The 17,870-nt window shown below is 37.3% G+C and overlaps 1 protein-coding gene across 1 annotated transcript in view; it reads right to left on the bottom strand.

The window, feature by feature from the left end:
- Window positions 1–17,870, bottom strand: part of LOC122800743 (maltase-glucoamylase, intestinal-like) — a 1,506,799-nt gene that overhangs the window by 1,398,845 nt on the left and 90,084 nt on the right. Inside the window, exons 4-5 of the mRNA XM_044069982.1 lie at window positions 9,920–10,037; window positions 9,719–9,828 (exon numbers count right to left, since the gene is read on the bottom strand). Coding sequence (XP_043925917.1) covers window positions 9,719–9,828; window positions 9,920–10,037 — 228 coding nt within the window. The remainder of the gene's footprint in view (window positions 1–9,718; window positions 9,829–9,919; window positions 10,038–17,870) is intronic.

Below are 17,870 nucleotides of genomic sequence, written 5' to 3'. Positions count from 1 at the left end.
AAGAAAAGGAAGGAACATTCATTTAGGGAACTGATGTCAAAAGGAAATGCTAGAACACCTTGCACAGCACTTGGTAGCTGGAACACCCTTAAGGTTACCAAATGGGAAGGAAGGGGTGGGAAGTGGTTTGAGGTCCTAGTGGATTAGGTGAGGAAGAATGGTGAAGCAAGATTTGTACTTAAAGCACATGTCATGACAGATCCAGTGGGTTTAACATCCCCGGATCAGTCTGTGAAAAAGTCAAATGATCCCCTGTCACATAGGTGGAAGATCTAAAAACATCTGATCTGCCTGCTAATGTGCATAAAATGAATCCAGTAATTATGGCTTGGATGAATATTTACATTTATTTACTGTGTCATCAGAATAGAAACCTCTGTATACACTTAGGTCTAAGCAAGGTATCTTCTCAGAAGAACTCAACAAAGGGGACACAGCTAAAAATAAGGTAAGGGATATGGCCTCTGGTATTCAGTTGAGTTAGAAGTGTGTTGCCCAAGTATTGTTAACCCTTGAATATCCTGTAGCTTCTATGGAAGGGGTCAGATTATTACCAGAATAAGCTGGAAGGATTGAAAAAGCAATATATGTTAGAATGCTATCAACGGGTACCTATTGAGTCCTACATTTCATATGTGGTCAAGAAAAAGATTTGGAAGTGGAGTCTGTAAATATTTTTGATTTGTTCATAGGTTCATAGGTTCATAGGTTCATAGGTAGGTACTAGGCTATCTGCCCAAGGGCATTTATAAGCCTAGCCAGAATGTGTTGACTTTCGCCTCCCTTTTAAATTAGTTTCCTGGGCCTCTGTCTAGCAGGGCCACTGAAGTGATCCCAGGGGTAAATTTACGATTTCCCATCCACTCATCAAGATTCCTCTTGAAGAGAATCAGCGAGGGTCTCTGCCTAATATAGACTGGGATTTTATTACAGAGCAAGGGAAGTCACTAGGACAGGAATCTATCCCTCCAGCATGTCCTGTTTATTGTTATGCTGAGGTTTAATTCACTAGAGCATGTGGCACTAAGAGATTTGGTTTTCTTGAGGTGGAGCATGTCCATTAATTCTGGGTTGGACATGGCCTTATACGTTAGGCAGAGATCACCTCTGAGCAGGCGGTAAGCAACCGAGTAGCGCTGGAGTTTCTTTAGTCGAGCTGCATAGGGAATCTCTTTGAGGCCTATGATCCTCTTGTTGAGGTACTTCTGTGGTCTTTCCAGCTGTTGCAGGTGTCGAGTAAGGTACATAAAAAATGGGGCATTGTACTCTATTATGGATCTAATGAGTGATGAGCAGAGGGGCATAATGACATCTCTTGATCTAGAGGTGAACCCCTTTGTGATTAGGTGGGCTATGTAGAAAGAATTTCTAACCACGTTGACAATGTGATTATCAAAGGAGAGGTTGCTATCTACCTGTATCCCAGGTCCCTAATTACATTTTCCGTACCTAGTGGATTACCACCTATGTGGTAATTCATGGGCACTTTGTTTTTTCCAAAGGGGATGACTATGCATTTTTTGGCATTCAGCTTGAGGCCATGGCTCTGACACCAGGTATCTGTCTCTGTAAGACCCTTCTGGAGAATGTCTGTGTTAGCCAGAGAGTTGATTATGGCCCCCAGTTTGCAGTCATCTGCGAACTTGGTCAGCCATAGTCCTCCCGTGCTTGTCTGTACCTCAGAGAAGTATATACCGAACAGGAGGGGTCCCAGGACTGAGCCCTGTGGGATGCCTCTTGTAACTGGTTTAGAATCGGACATGGCACCTGCGACTCTGACCATGTGTGTTCTATCTGTGAGCCAGTTGGCCACCCATCTTGTAACACAGGGGTTAATGTTCAAGCTGGTGAGCTTGTCTATGGTGCCAGAGTGGGGAATGGTGTCGAAGGCCTTGGCGAGATCCAGGTAGGCTGTGTGGACTACCTTCCCTTCATCTATGGCATTGGTAACTGTTTCAAAGAAGTCAACTAGGTTTAGGAGGCAGAATCTGCCTTTAACAAAGCCAAATGGAGTAGGGTCCTGTGTCTGGAGGTTCCCAATGTCTCTGTTTATGAGTTCCATGATGATTCACTCCACAGCTTTGCAGACCAGGCTAGTCAAGCTTATAGGGCGATAGTTCCCAGGTTCTGTTGTGGCATCACCTTTGTGGTGCGGGATGACTGTTGCTGTATGCCATTCTTTGGGTACATAGCCTGTGGTAAGGCTGAGACTGAATAGTGAATTTAGGTAAGATTTTAGTTCCTTTTGGAGCTCATGTAAGATGCAGCCTGGGACACCATCTGGTCCCATTGATGCTGTGTTCTTAGCTTTGGAGAGGGCTCTTTTTACTTGCATACCCATGATGTCTGGGGCTCTGCATTCTTCTGGGATGGACACAGGCCTTTTGGGGGTGAGGGGGGGTGAAGTTTGCACTGAACTTTTCAGCCAGGATGTTGGCAATGTCAATTGATTCAGTATATTTTTTGCCATTTTGCACTAGCTCAGAGAATATCTGAGAGTTGCCACCTAAGTTTCTGACATAGCTAAAGAAGACTTTGTGGTTATCTTTAGAGTCTTTGGCAATTTGTCTTTTGAAACTGGCCTTGGATGATTTCATGAGGGATCGTAGTTTCTTGCTAATATTGATCAATGATGCCTTTCCTTTTTGGGATTTTGCTCTATCATGTAGTAGTTTCCTCCTTCTGTTGTATAACTTATTTATGGTCGGGGACCACCAGACTGGTTTCCTCTTTTTGGAGGAGTGAGTCTTGGTTTTACTTGGGATGGTTCGATCCATGCATTCCTGAAGATACTCATAGAATGCACTTGTAAAGGATTCTGCGGTTTGGGTAACATTATATTTTAGCAAGGGGCCTTTGAAGCTTTCCACCTCGGTCTTGAGAAGTGTGAAGTTTGCTTTTGAAAAGTTTTTCACAGTGGTTTCCTTGACTGGGGGTGGGGTCAGGATGTGGATTTCCAGTGTGATTAGTTTGTGATCTGATCTCCCAGCAAGGGGTTTTCCTCCAGTGTGGAATACTTATCCCCCATGTTAGTGATGATCAGGTCCAGTATGCTGTCACCTCAGTGGGTGCAGTGCCAAGCTGTTCCAGGGCATTAGAGTTTATAAACTATAGGAAGCGTTGGGCAAAGGAGTTTGTACTAGAGTAATTCTCCCAGTCAATGCTCGGGTAGTTGAAATCTCCCAATATCATGGTGTTTGGTAGGACCTTTATATTTTCCAGTGTTCTCAGGAATGCTGAGTGGGGGTCCTGAGATAAGGTAGGTGGTCTGTATCAGGCTATGATCTGAAAAGCAGCCTTGCCCACTGTTAGTTGCACATGGATGGTCTCCGACTCTTCTTGTTGTGCTACTAACCTGGAAGTATGGGTATCCTTTATGAAAATGGATATGCCCCCTCCTTTTGTATTTCAGACTGGGTTCTGGGGCCGAAAGTTATGATATGAGTTGTAGCCTGGTAGTGCTGGGGTGCTCTCTGGAGCTTTGAACCAGGTTTCTGTTACTGCACAGATATCGATTTTCTCCATGCTAAGGAGTGCCTCGAGTGCATGCATTTTAAGGTTTAGACTTCTGGCATTAAGTAGCATTACCCTCAGTTTTTGGTTTCTTGTGTTTTTTAAGGAGGCAGGTTTGTCCTTTGAGCCTTGCCTAAAAAAGGCACTATGGGGATGGCAAGAGCCTTGGCCAGTATTCGAAAGCCTAAGGGCGACAGGTGCAAGCCATCTCTGGTGAAGCAGTGTGGCTTGTCGTGCATGTCTTCCCAGGCTGACAGACACTGGATCCCCTTTGAATGACACCAATAGCTTAGCCAATTGTTGAAACTAATCATTTTTTCCTCGTACTGTGGCATCATTCTTGGTGAGGACAAGATGCTACTCAGGGTCAGGGTTATACTGGCATGGGCTACATGATCAGAGAGCTCCTCTAAGTCTCTTTTCATGTAGTCCAGGGAGGTACATCTCAGGTCATTCACGCCAACATGTACAATGACAGAGTCATTTGTACTTGTTTTGGAGTGACCTGAGTGCTTGTGTTATGTGGCGGATCCTGGCACCCTACAGGCAGCTCACAGTAACCTTCTCCTTGTTCAGTCTAGTGAGTGGGACATCAGTGTGCCTGACTATGGAGTCACCAATTACTAGTGTATTGGGTGTGTTGTTTTGCCTTATGGGCTGTGGTTGCTTGGCACCCTGGTGGCTTTGTGAAGTATGTGATACAAGGTTTTTGTTTGAGGGTGGAGGTTGCTTGGATGTCTGCTTTGGAGGTCTCTGCTGCTTAGGCAGGTTTTTATTTAGAGCCTCTGAGTATGTTTTTGAGTATTTATGTGTGTTGTTTGCTGGTATATGTATGACTGTTTTACATGATAAAGTACAAAGAACTGTAGAATAGGACCAAGCAGTGGTTAAGGACCTTACATCAATGCTTAAACCTAGGGATTGCACAGGCCAAGCAAGTACTGATCCAGGACATGGCTAAATTGGGCTACTGGTTACATGTATTTAATATTCATTACTGGTGTGAAGATTTTATATGGTTATGGCCACAAAGGCATATTTTGCATAATTTAAAATGTGCAAAGGATGAGGGCATTAGGTCTATTAGCTATAGAATCAAGAAGTGTAAGAAATGAATCATTACAAATAAAGCCCTGTGGTAGGGTGACTGTCATTCTAATACATGTCTGATAGATATAATAGGGCTCCTACAGATGAAAATAGAAATGAAGAAGAGACCTATATAAAACAGAGATTGACTTTCAATGATGTCAGGCATATCTGGATAAGTTGCAGATTTGCTTTTGCTTAGTCTGCTTTTGTTTGGCTTCATCTGCATTTCAGAAGTTTTAGTATAGAAGAGGTAGCCTCCTCCCAGTTGAAACTTCCAGATACTGTGATTGGAAAGGGAAGGGGTCCCATGGTTAGATAGAAAATGCATTGAGGTTACTTTTGGAGTGTTTGGGTAACCCATAATGAAAAGTATCAAATAGAGGGTTTAAAGTCCAAGTCATGATCTGGCTTGACCTATAGCACTATTTGTTAGGGTTTCCAGACAATACGATATCAGAGATACAGAAGGAAGGGCTTTGGAGTGGATTCTCATCTGACATGAACAGGTCAGTGTCAGTATCTGGGTATAAAAACCTATAATCTGTAAATGAAAGATAAATTAAAATAATCAAACTGTTTGAAAAGCAATTGTAGCCTCACATTATAGTGGATTCACTTAAGAAGACACCTTTTCAGCTATTTACTGTCTCTGATTTTGTGTTAGCCACCAAGAAAGTCCTGGGAAGTTTTAGGCTGCAACATCTTTGCCCTAAAAAGGAAAGTCAGTTAATGACACTACTGTCAAAACAGCTTTTGGGTTCAATATGTGCACCTGAATGATACAATCAGGATTATCAGGGCAACTCAGGACCCATGGTTGGTGAAGATGAACATATAATTAGCTTTCTTCCTGCTTGCACATGAGACTGGAAGATGGGTATTTATTTAATAAAACTATATTGAATCGCTGTTCAGTTGCCTGTGTTACTTTTGACAAATTTAGTACAACATTGCACTGGTTTTGTGTGAAAGGAGGTCCCAGAAAAATGGCTTAACATAACTTAGATAACATCTTAATTATTGGAGAAGGCAAGATGGCCACACATGTATAAATCAAGACAATGCTTTGGCTGAGTAAAGAACTGGGCATCCCATTGTCAGTGGATAAGTTTGAAACCCTTATTAAGAAGTTAACATTTTGGGCTAGGGGTATAAATTGACATTTTGGCTGCATACGTTCTGGCTTAGGACCATGAATGAAAAGCATGACTTCATGTAGGTGAAAAAGAAGTGCAGGGTGGAAGAGGTTATGTCACTGTTAGGCCTTATCAAGTCTGCATGTTTGGAGTGAGGATGGGAAGGAATTATAAGAGATCACTTGCAGTAATCTGTTAATACTCACACCAGAAACATCATACTGTGAGGATCCAGATGTGGGTCAATGAGAACTTCTAGATATGGATGATATTCCTGAATTAATTTAATGCCATGCACTTTGCTAGGAGGAACAGGAGACATCAATGACTGAACTTTATGTAAGTGCAGCAAGGGCTGTGGGAATGTGCAGCATTTTCAAAGGAAAATGGAAAACTGTTTACCTTCCCACAACCAGAGGAATGGGATGCCAGCACCAGATAATAAAGAAGTCATAGACTAACTTCCAGTGTCTGTGATTCAGCAGTTAATGCACTTGTAATTGATGCTTGAAAATTAAAAGTTTGTGGGTTCTGTTCCCGCAAATGCCTATTTTTATTTCCCAATACTGACACTGCAGTGCAGCATAACAAGAGTGCTGTACTCCTGAGAGAGCTATCCTTTCAATGAGCCATTAAATTAAAGTCTCAGCAAACTGAGTTGATGGTATGTCAGGTAGACCCCATGACACTTATCAAAAAGAGAGAGAGAGATTTCTATTTGCATTTCAAAGCATTGCATTCCAAATAACATTTCACCAAAAGAAAGAGAAATTGCAAGTTCATAATTTAATACTGCTCAGTTACAATCTGTTTCCACTATTATCTGCATGTATATATCTCCTACATATTTCCTCCAATGTTTCCTTTATATGTTACTTTGATCTTATTCCTCTTATTATTTGACACCCATATACTCCAAATTATATTTTATGACAATTTTTAATGGTTTATACAACCACTGAGATTGTGAAATTTCTGTGGAGCTTTTCTTCCCAAGCACTGATGAAAATAGGCTATGTCCATCCAGACTTTCCTCTCAAATAAATAATCAAATAAATTTTACTCTTTGACAGATACCGTTCCTTATAATGAACTGTTTCAATAATCGTCCATAAGTGATCCTGGAAGTGCCTTTGATTTCATATATTATCTGCCCACCCCAGAATAATGTCCACATTCTATACATTTCTAATGCCTCACTTAAATGAAAATGAAAAACATAATAGCCACAGTATCATATCTTGATGCTGTTAAACACATTTACTGACCCTAAGCAATGTATATAACTTTAATTTAATAGTAATCATTTAATGATCAAGTAGCACTAGAATTCCACAATCTAAAGATCTTAACCTCAACCGTGATATAAAAAACAATGTCAGAGTGATAGGTATTTGCTTCCGAGATTACCCCTCCAGTGGAACAGATTCCCCATTCATGTGAATCAGAGCTCCTCCCTAAACCTATTCAAATACAATTTGGACCAATGGATGGAAAATAACAATTTCACCCATGGCTTGATGCCTGTGGCCTTAATGGACAGGAGCAGTTTGAAGATGCCCTAAGTCACAGGCATATACCAAAGCTATTCTAGCCCTGTGGGCATTGTTAATTGGGAAATTTAGGCCATGAATGGCTAAGCTGAAAAAAGCTCTAGGTAAGTAACCTTCAATGATCCTATGACCATACACTTTCACATGAAACAAGCCTTCTCACCCCATCCCCAAAATGGAATTCTTATTCTGTGTACATCTCTAAAGTCTGATTGAAAGGAAAGTGAATAACACAGTCATCACTATAACCTCTTTCAACTTATTGCTCTAGGACACCGGCATACTTATTTCTCTCCACCCACACTAGCCATATCAATGATTGTTTTCCATGAGTCATTTAACTGCCCTTTGGCCTCATACGCAGACTCCTTTTCACATACACAGTCAGATGCTTCTCACAATTTGTTCTCATATGTGATTGCAAAAATTAATCAAACACTCACAAAAATGTTTTTTTTCATTTATTGCTATAGTCTCTTATATTGGCTACCAAAAATTAAACTAAAAAACAAATACAAGTGCACAGTACTGCGTGGCACTGTATACTGTTATCGTTGCACTCAGGTCTGTCATGTTTCCTACCAGAAATAGTGAAAAATAAAATGATTACAACCAAAGTACTACAACATGGAGCTTTCAGACACTAGGCTCTGTCTCATCCCTGAACACTGACCAGTTCTCAAAAAATATGACTTTATTGTAATCATCCTGTCCTTTACATTCATCCACTGCCCCCAATAGTTAACCACTTCTTTTGACCACCTATGCTCTGCAGATATGGTAAAATATTCAGAAAAATGTTTTCCAACTTGCTGCTAAAGTGCCCCCATGTTTACCAAGGCAATACATAACAAACAGAAACAAAACTTCAGTATTCTGCTATGTAAATTTCTACTTTTAAAACAGACCACAGTTCTACCTGATTTCTAGTAAAACTTTCCCTAAAGATCTGTGCATTTGCAACTCACATTACATTCTAATTCTGTAATTAGAAGTTGCTGTGAAAGCACTGAAATCCATTGTTGAGAGTAACTGTTTACAGGTTTTTACACTGCATTGTAGTAGGATACGGGTTGACTATGCATATCCTGTTACCATTTTCTTGGGGAAGAGATAAAAGCCATTTTAATCAACAGTATGACATCTCACTTCTGGATTAAATTTTCCATTAATTTTAATGGGAAGCTGCTGGCTGCACCATAACTATTCATTACTGGACTAAATTTTTCATTGATTCTAATGTGATACTGTAAGGTAAATAAAGGGGTAGCAGAGTTCCTGTATCTTCCAAATAATTACCTAATAGATTTGCTGCACAAAAAAAATGACATTTTTTTTTCTTATTTTAAGACTATCTTCATGTCAATTACAAAAATAAATAAATAAAAACAATACATTGAAATTGAAAATCTTGGCACATATATCAGTTGTTCTTTAACTTTTTAGAAGCTGCCCCTGATTGTGGACCTTTGTCCTCCAGTATGTTTTGGCTTTGTCTCTAATTCTTGTACAAATAAGTTGAGAGCTACTCACCACAGAACTGCATTTGAGGCCTACTAATTGCATTTGAAGCAGGAACTCACTTCACACTATTAAAAACAAAGTGTGGCAGAAACAAAAGTGCCCAGTTTTAGTCCTATAATATCTCTTCCCTAAAAAACACATTAGTCTAATCATCATTTGAGCAGATTTTAATTACATCATTAGTGGCGCATTGTTAGTCCAAATCCATATCTATGGTACTATGTATTGCAAACATAAAAATGTTAGGGAATTCACATGCTGATTCTATTATCAACCTTTTAGTGCTTTAACAATTACAATATTTACTGATTGTATTGATTTATTTTGTCAGATTTCAACAGTCTTACTGCCTCATTTATTCTTCCATTTCCAGCAAAGCTTGATCCAAACTTTATGTAAACAGGAACAATAGCAAAAACAGCATGTGCATTTTAAGAGCTTTGAATTATCTGCATGGATAGCGAATCCATCAGAGGCAGCAACTAATGGGGAATGAAGCATTAATTTGGATAAAATGCTTACTGCAATGCAGAGTAGAGTCCTTTTCTTTATGAGTTTGTGTTATCTAGGCTTAAATACTGAATGTTCCTGCTACTACATGGGAAAGCCTCCCTCCCCCAGAACAGCAATACATATCATGCATTCCATTTTTTTGTGTGACCCTGACTACCTGACCAATTAACCATTTTAAACTACAGTTTTGGGAAGTGAAACTCAATATAGCTAGCAAGCTGGTTAGATAACAAACTCAAATTCTGAGAACATTTCTAATTCCATATCTGTAGATATTTATAAAGAGAGAGAAAGAAATCAAAACATATCAAGTTAAAGTCACCTGCTTTCTTGTAAAGCAAACTTTATTACTAGAGTTAGAAATGATAAAAAAGATGTAAACTGAACCTTGAAATGGAAGCGGTTGGCTTTTTGTAGTTCTGCTCTAAGCTGAAGATTTGTTATATGATTTCCAAACATATCTGGTGCAGGTATTCTTTTCAGGTCAGCAAGAAACCCTTAAAAAAAAAACATTTTAGATTTTAGTGCACTAAGTTTTGTACTGTTATTACAATATACAAATATAACACTTTCAACATCTGATTGTACCTGAAGCAGATGGCTTTTTCTCTCCCTGAACTTCATAGCCATAATTTTTAGGGAAATAACACCATGGAGCTCTTCCTTCCGCCACTCTCCAGCAGCAACCCCGAGTTTCACACTTAGCCTGATGGAATAATTAAAGTAAGTCAATAAATTGTCTATATCTTAATATAATAGTTATGAAGATAAAGTGCACACATTTCAATTATTTCCATAGGATAACATGGCAATCTGCAGAAATATTACATTACTTTGTACTCCACAATTAAATATCCCATTAAAGTCGTCGAGTGATTATTTTTGTTTAAACAATACTAGTTCACAGTAATAAAACCAAAATCATCAATCCGAGGAAAAAACACCACCAACAAAAAACCTTGTACAGTCAAAGTCAGCAAGATGAAGTAATCACACTGTACTAGTGTCCATTTAGTTTATTAGCTGCTTTAGTCAGAAAAGACATCATCATAATACAAATTCTTAAAAAATTTATTCAGTTTAAATACTTACACCCCAATCACATTCAACATACCAAATAATAATTAAACAATTAAAACATTAACTCAAAATAAACATACTGTCTTTTAGTTTTGTTAATATATACTCTTCTATTTCTCAAAAAGCATTTTACATTCACCATATCATTAAGTCCAGGGGCATTATCTGAATTCAACCTAATTTGCCATAAAGCTTCTTTTTGTTCCAGAAGAGTTTCAACATCCCCTCCTCTTAAGTCAATTTGCCCCTGCTCTATAACCAAAAAGATATTTTATTTTTAAATTAGAACACTTTAAAGTATGTTTAAACATTGCACATTTGATCTCCCTTTTCTTAATATAATACTGATGTTCCCTAATAGTGCCAGGTAGGAGGGAATATGTTGTGTTACACAGTGTCAAAGAGATATACAAAGTGTGTTTTTACAGGCACTTTGTAGATTATTTATTTTTTTGTTCTAGAAGGGACTCCCCAAGGTTTATTTTGAATTAATGTTGTTTGTCTTTTCAGCTTTTCCCAGTCGGGGGTCGCCACAGCAGAACTCTGGTCCACTAATGATTGGCAGTTGATTTTTATGGTGCTGAGTTGCCAGCCCAATGCCCAACCTTCAACGAAGGCACACCCATTCATGCATGTCTTTCGAATGCCACTTGACCGCGGGGAGGACATGCAGACTCCACGCAGAAGGCACTTCAGCCGCGAACCGAACAGGAGAACCTCTTGCTGTGTGGCAACAATGTTACTGTTGCACCACCGTGGCTCTAATAAATATTTTAATTGTTTAATTGGCATATTGAAAGTGATTGGGGTGTAAGTATTTAAACTGACTGCATTTTTTAAAAATGTGTATTCTGATGAAGTCTTTTTCTAATGAAAGTGGCTGATAAACTGAGTGGACACTAGTACAGTGTGATTATTTGATTTTGCTGACTTTGGCTGTGTGACATATTTGTTTGTTAGTTGACAGCAATGTCAGTGCATACTTTTATTCTGTCTGACATAATTCCTTAGCACAGTACTACATGACCCAATTTTGGAACATTTGAAGTAAATGGAATGTTAATGGTGCTGTTTCAGCAATTAATTAATTTGCACCTAGCAATCAATATGCTACTATTTCATTTGGGTCTATATTACCTTATTGAAAGCTGATAAGAGCAAATACTCTTTGATCGACTCCTAAACATCGAATGCACTAAATAGCAAAGACACGGAACAGTGATTTTTTTTCCTAGGGAAAAAAATCACTGTTCCGCAAAAAAATAAATAAAAATGCAATCACCGTCCCTACTTAAATATACCAATTCTGAAATTGCACCACAGTTGAGGTAATGGCAAACTCCCGAAAACAGCCCAGTGATTTTTTCCCCCTGGGAAACAAAATCAATGTTCTTTGTCTTTGTTCGACATTTACGGATCAATAAAAGAGCATTGATACTTATCAGCTTTCGATAAGGTAATATAGAGCCTTTCATTCTGCAGTGAGAAACTGTGATATTTTACATATTTACTGCTGCAAAATCCTCTCACTGGAAAAGAGGTATATGTTTATATGTTCAGAGATAGTTATTAGGATTACAGTCCTGGGGACAATTAAGGAGCCTAATTTCCAAGTTTCCCCCAAATACTGTCTAATTAAGAGACTCGCTCAAGGTCACACAGTAGACATATAAAAGTGTACCATCATTAATCAGTGCAGAGATGTTGGTAAAAGGAGGCTGGCATGATGGTTAAGGTGTTTGCCTTATAAACCAAACGTGTAGGGTTTGATTCTCACATGGGGTAAGTGATTATGCTTAAAATAGCCCACAAAAGGCAGTTAGTCTAGTACTAGCCTATGACTTCATATTAGCAGATTTTATATACCTCCTGTGGGTGTTGATTGTGTTTCAAGGGGCTGCCTTTGTATCTTCATGGACTGTAAGTATAATCCTCAGAACTATGAGAACTTATAAGTACAGGAAAATAGATACTTAGTCTGAATTAGCTGTATCTCAAAGAATTCTCTCTTCTGTGTGATATGTTAACCTTTTAGTTACTATAGAGAGGGAGGAGGGATGAGACTGCTTGTGACTGGAAAAAAAAATGTTTTGAATGTATAGCATTAAGCTTTGTGCTGCATTTATATTTTACAAGGATTGCACTTAAAGTTTCTCATTTATGGGACTTGCAGTACTAAGCATTGCACTTACAATAGTTGAAAAATAACCATCAGCTTCTAATTCTACTAATAGATCCAATCACATATTTTTGTACTTCACAGCTCTTAAAATGGCAAACAAAGTTTTAGTTTTCAGTGAAAGTTTAAGCTATATATTACATATCTAGTGATTACTTTAAAGAGCTGGAAAATTTTTCTCAAAAAACTTAAAGTTGTGTGTCATTGGGAGAAGCATGGACAATATGCTTTATCCAAGTCCTTTTGTTTCTCTCTCTTGATATATCTTTGTATACATATTGAAATAATAAATACATACATACATACATGCATACATAACTGATCATCAAATACTGAGCACTGACTGCTGAGGAACTCATACACCTGCATTTTATAATGATAAGTGGACTTCTGTTATTATGTTGATTACTGCAGATCAGAGACATTTTGCTTTGTCCATAATCACATAAAGAAAAGTAGAGTAAGGGTTACATTTTTGGGAGATTAGCTATGCAGAGATGTTCAGTGCTGACACAGCATTTAACAGTAAAGAAAGGCACAGCATCTGCATTCAAACAGCTAACTTCAGTTAAACATGCGGTGTACAGCTCACTTCAGTTAAACATGCGGTGTACAGCTCACTTCAGTTAAACATGCGGTGTACAGCTAACTTCAGTTAAACATGCGGTGTACAGCTAACTTCAGTTAAACATGCGGTGTACAGCTCACTTCAGTTAAACATGCGGTGTACAGCTCACTTCAGTTAAACATGCGGTGTACAGCTAACTTCAGTTAAACATGCGGTGTACAGCTAACTTCAGTTAAACATGCGGTGTACAGCTCACTTCAGTTAAACATGCGGTGTACAGCTAACTTCAGTTAAACATGCGGTGTACAGCTCACTTCAGTTAAACATGCAGTGTATAGCTCACTTCAGTTAAACATGCGGTGTACAGCTCACTTCAGTTAAACATGCGGTGTATAGCTCACTTCAGTTAAACATGCAGTGTATAGCTCACTTCAGTTAAACATGCGGTGTACAGCTAACTTCAGTTAAACATGCAGTGTATAGCTCACTTCAGTTAAACATGCGGTGTACAGCTAACTTCAGTTAAACATGCGGTGTACAGCTCACTTCAGTTAAACATGCGGTGTACAGCTAACTTCAGTTAAACATGCGGTGTACAGCTAACTTCAGTTAAACATGCGGTGTACAGCTCACTTCAGTTAAACATGCGGTGTACAGCTAACTTCAGTTAAACATGCGGTGTACAGCTCACTTCAGTTAAACATGCGGTGTACAGCTAACTTCAGTTAAACATGCGGTGTACAGCTAACTTCAGTTAAACATGCAGTGTATAGCTCACTTCAGTTAAACATGCGGTGTATAGCTCACTTCAGTTAAACATGCAGTGTATAGCTCACTTCAGTTAAACATGCGGTGTATAGCTCACTTCAGTTAAACATGCGGTGTATAGCTCACTTCAGTCTAACAAGTAGCATCAGAATGCTGTCTTTCATGAGGGTGTTTTATTTTATCTTGTTGCAGTCCTTCTCCCTCTGACACTAACCTTACTATATTTAGTTATTCCATGCAAACACAGGATAAGTGAAGTGTCCAGGTATCCAAGGTAACTTACATTATCAAATACACATACTTTCTCATTTCCTTGTATTTAATTTTCAATAATTGCCTTATATTGCACTTGACAATGCCATGGCTAAAAATTAAGTTTTGTGGCCACGTTGTGCTATTTTAATATTTTTTAATCTTTATTCTTTTTCTTTTGTTTGATCACATCATTCACAAATAACATTGACATAATTTCCCTAGCAGAATTGTTTTAGATATAGTGAAAACAGCCATTTTAAAAAAGAGAAGCCATCTAACATTTTGTAGAACTCTGCTTAAAAGATTAGGATTTACTGACATTCCCTCTATATTATTATAGTATGGTTATCATACATTTCTGAATGCCCATTTAATTCCCATAGTCTTTAGAATTCAGTTTGTATATGTCTAGAATAAAGAATGAACAAAGCAGGTGATAGGCGACATCAAAACATTGAATGGATATTTTGCTGTTCATAAAACAGTCCTAGCATCTTCACTTACCTCAGAAATACCCAAAGCCCTCTTTGATCTCTGTCTAACTTACTATCACCACCTAGACCTCTTTGCAGGTAGAGTGCTAAATCGCATTCACTCGAACTCACCTCCCAGTTGGACTGGTTCTGCATGACATTTTTTTTTTTTTTTTGTGAGATAGGTCATAAAATGTCCTAACTAGATTTTTGCAGTGTCATAATAATATTGATCAAAATTAGTGAATATCCTTTTAAAATATAATTCACCATAATAAGATTCGTTCTAATTAATCAAATGCCAGTTCAAGGTCAATATAAATATTGTCTTTTGGCTGCCGACCAACAAGACACTGTAATACATGGCCAGCTCATTCCCTAACACCGTAGTGAGAGTCAGTGACTAAGTATAATAATCACTTCTAGGCATATAGTTCTTAAATATATTTGATAAAGGATGGGCACCCAGTGTAGTTTCAATAATTGTAAATATGAATGTCAAAAAAGAACAATAATGCTTTTTAATTGCTGAAGATTGTATATTTAGAGCTGACATCCAAACTACTAGTTAACTAAGGTAGACATTAATTTTACATTTCTCAAGTACTTTATTTGCCTTTCTAATCAAATGCACTGGCAGAAAATTTCAAACATTAGTAACTTATAATCGTGAAGGCATCAAAGTTGTAGTCAGGAAATAGTCTTCATAATTGCCTGAGTGCATTTTTTTTACTACATATCTCTCAGAAACATTACACCTTGCAGAATAAATAAGAGGTTTAAAGCTGTCAATATCAAAGCATACAGCATGGATATGCGCACTCTTTATTTAGGGGAAATGACTAAGCATCAGAAAATGACTTCTTTTTTATATTGTAGGGATGTCAGATAAGAGTGACATTTAGATATTTCAACTACTTAGGGGCAACCATTGGAGAAATGTATGCATTTTAACCTGTACTGGTTGGAGAGAAGAGTCAACACTATAAGGTTGTGAGTTGTCTGCCATCACTTCTGGAAAGCAAAAGTGAAGTTCCAATAAGCAGTGTATGGCAGATCACAGCATGCGTGCCTCAATCATGCTGGAATATTTATAAGCAAAGTAATTGCTCAAACCATTAAAATATAAGTACTACATTAGTGCCAACATGGAACATGGGAAACCCATGGTAAGAAGTTTGTATGAAATCAATGTTTAGTCACCACTACTTCATTAAAACTTTCTGAATAGAGACACTGATTTTCTTTCACTGTAAAAACTGCTCCTGGGTAATCTATAGGATGTCACTAATAGTCTTGTATGTTTCATTTCTCATTTTCAGATGCAACCAGTCTTCAACTGCATGATCTCTTGCCATTCCGTTTACATAACTGACAAGCTGGTTTGTTATTTGTTAGCTATTTCTAGGCTGATTTAAATGCACCACTGCAATACTTTGTTACAAGATCAGGTTCCGACTCTACGAAAATTCACCAAAAGATAAAAATAATGTGCTGCCTAGATAAAGAAGGCAGCAAGCACTTTCAAGTGCAAAGTTTTTCTAGTATTAGTGCTGTTACTCAAATTATTTTTAGTTTCCTTAAGTCATGAATATCATAAGACTTTCATGACACTTGATACCCCTGTATAAAATGCGAGTTAGGTAGAATATTTCATTATTGTTTTGTTTGATTATTCTAAGTAATACTTTTCAATCTTTAGACAATGACACATGAAACAATTATAGGTCTAACTTACATTGGTTTGATGAAATAGTTTTTAGCAAAGCTGAAGGGGTTGGTATAAGGAAATGGCTTGAAAGCATATACAGCCGTAACTTAGATATAAGGGACTGTTTCCTAAATGCGTTACATTCTGCACCTATTTATTTGATCTTTGTTTAGTGGCATTACAGTCTTATCATTTATATTGAGCAACAACTGCACTTACACATGCTTTCTTTTTAAAGACTTATTTGTAGAGAAATCCTGCCGTTCTAATACACCAGTCATAATGGCAATAAATACAGGGTAGACAACAGCTGTAATAATAAACTGCATCAGTATTGCTTAACAACTGTACAAGGTGTTTTGATTGTAGACAAGCATTTCATAATTTTTGGGGTGTGGTGCTGTCGTATAATAGAACCAGATCATTCTGTAATACAAACTGTGTAATAAAAGTTAACACATTTTCACACTGAAACAAGGGTTTTAAAGAACAATTTGAAATCATGCAAGTATCCAACATACAGGTCTTAGGGAGATAATTTACATAATCCAATAATATCAAATATTTAAAAAAAGGATGGAATTTGAAATAGTATTGCTGTATTATGACAGTACAAGACCTCCAGCTATGCAAATTAACTATCTGGCAGAGGGGATCTCTATAAGACAGAACTAACTAAGATGAACAGATAGACTTGGTGTTGACAAAAAAGCACCGAGAATTACTTTTATAGCTAAACTATAAATTGTTTACATTTTTTTGTTATTCTATTAGAATTAACTTCAGCTGCAAAATACTTGATATATTCTATTGATCAGGAATGCTTTTGGAGTGCAATTACAGACATCAGTCACCCTGCATTTAAAACATCAGTTTATAGTACTGCTGGGTAAAACAAGTGAAACATTTTTGACAACAGAAAATGTTTTTTTTTTCTTTTTTTTTTTGTAAAGCTGCATGTCCTCCTTCCATCTGTTTTTATTTCCAGTTTTATACAATGTAGCTCTGTGTATGTGTGGCATAACATATATATATATATATATATATATATATATATATATATATATATATATACGTATATACATATATATATTTATATATATATATATATATATATATATATATATATATATATATATATATACATATACATATACATATACATATACATACATACACATAGCTAGACATGGATATAGATATATAGACACACACACACACACACACACACACACACACACACACACATATATATATATATATATATATATATATATATATATATATATATATATATATATATATATATATATATATATATGAATACCATAGGGAAGGAAAGCTGTTGTATGACAATGTAGTGTACTGTATTTAACAAAGCATCAGATCACCGAGGTATGAAGTGGTGTAGTGATCTTCCTAGAGTGACGAAACATGCTTTAAAGAATTAGATTGGCAACAGAATATGCTTTACTAACTATGGTAGGTATGCTTAGAGTTTAATA

This window comes from Protopterus annectens, chromosome 4.part1, assembly GCF_019279795.1.
Source record: "Protopterus annectens isolate FY-2018-M chromosome 4.part1, PAN1.0, whole genome shotgun sequence".
NCBI lineage: Eukaryota > Metazoa > Chordata > Ceratodontiformes > Protopteridae > Protopterus > Protopterus annectens.
Note: the sequence above shows the minus strand (reverse complement) of the source record. Positions and strands in the feature narration are given on the sequence as shown.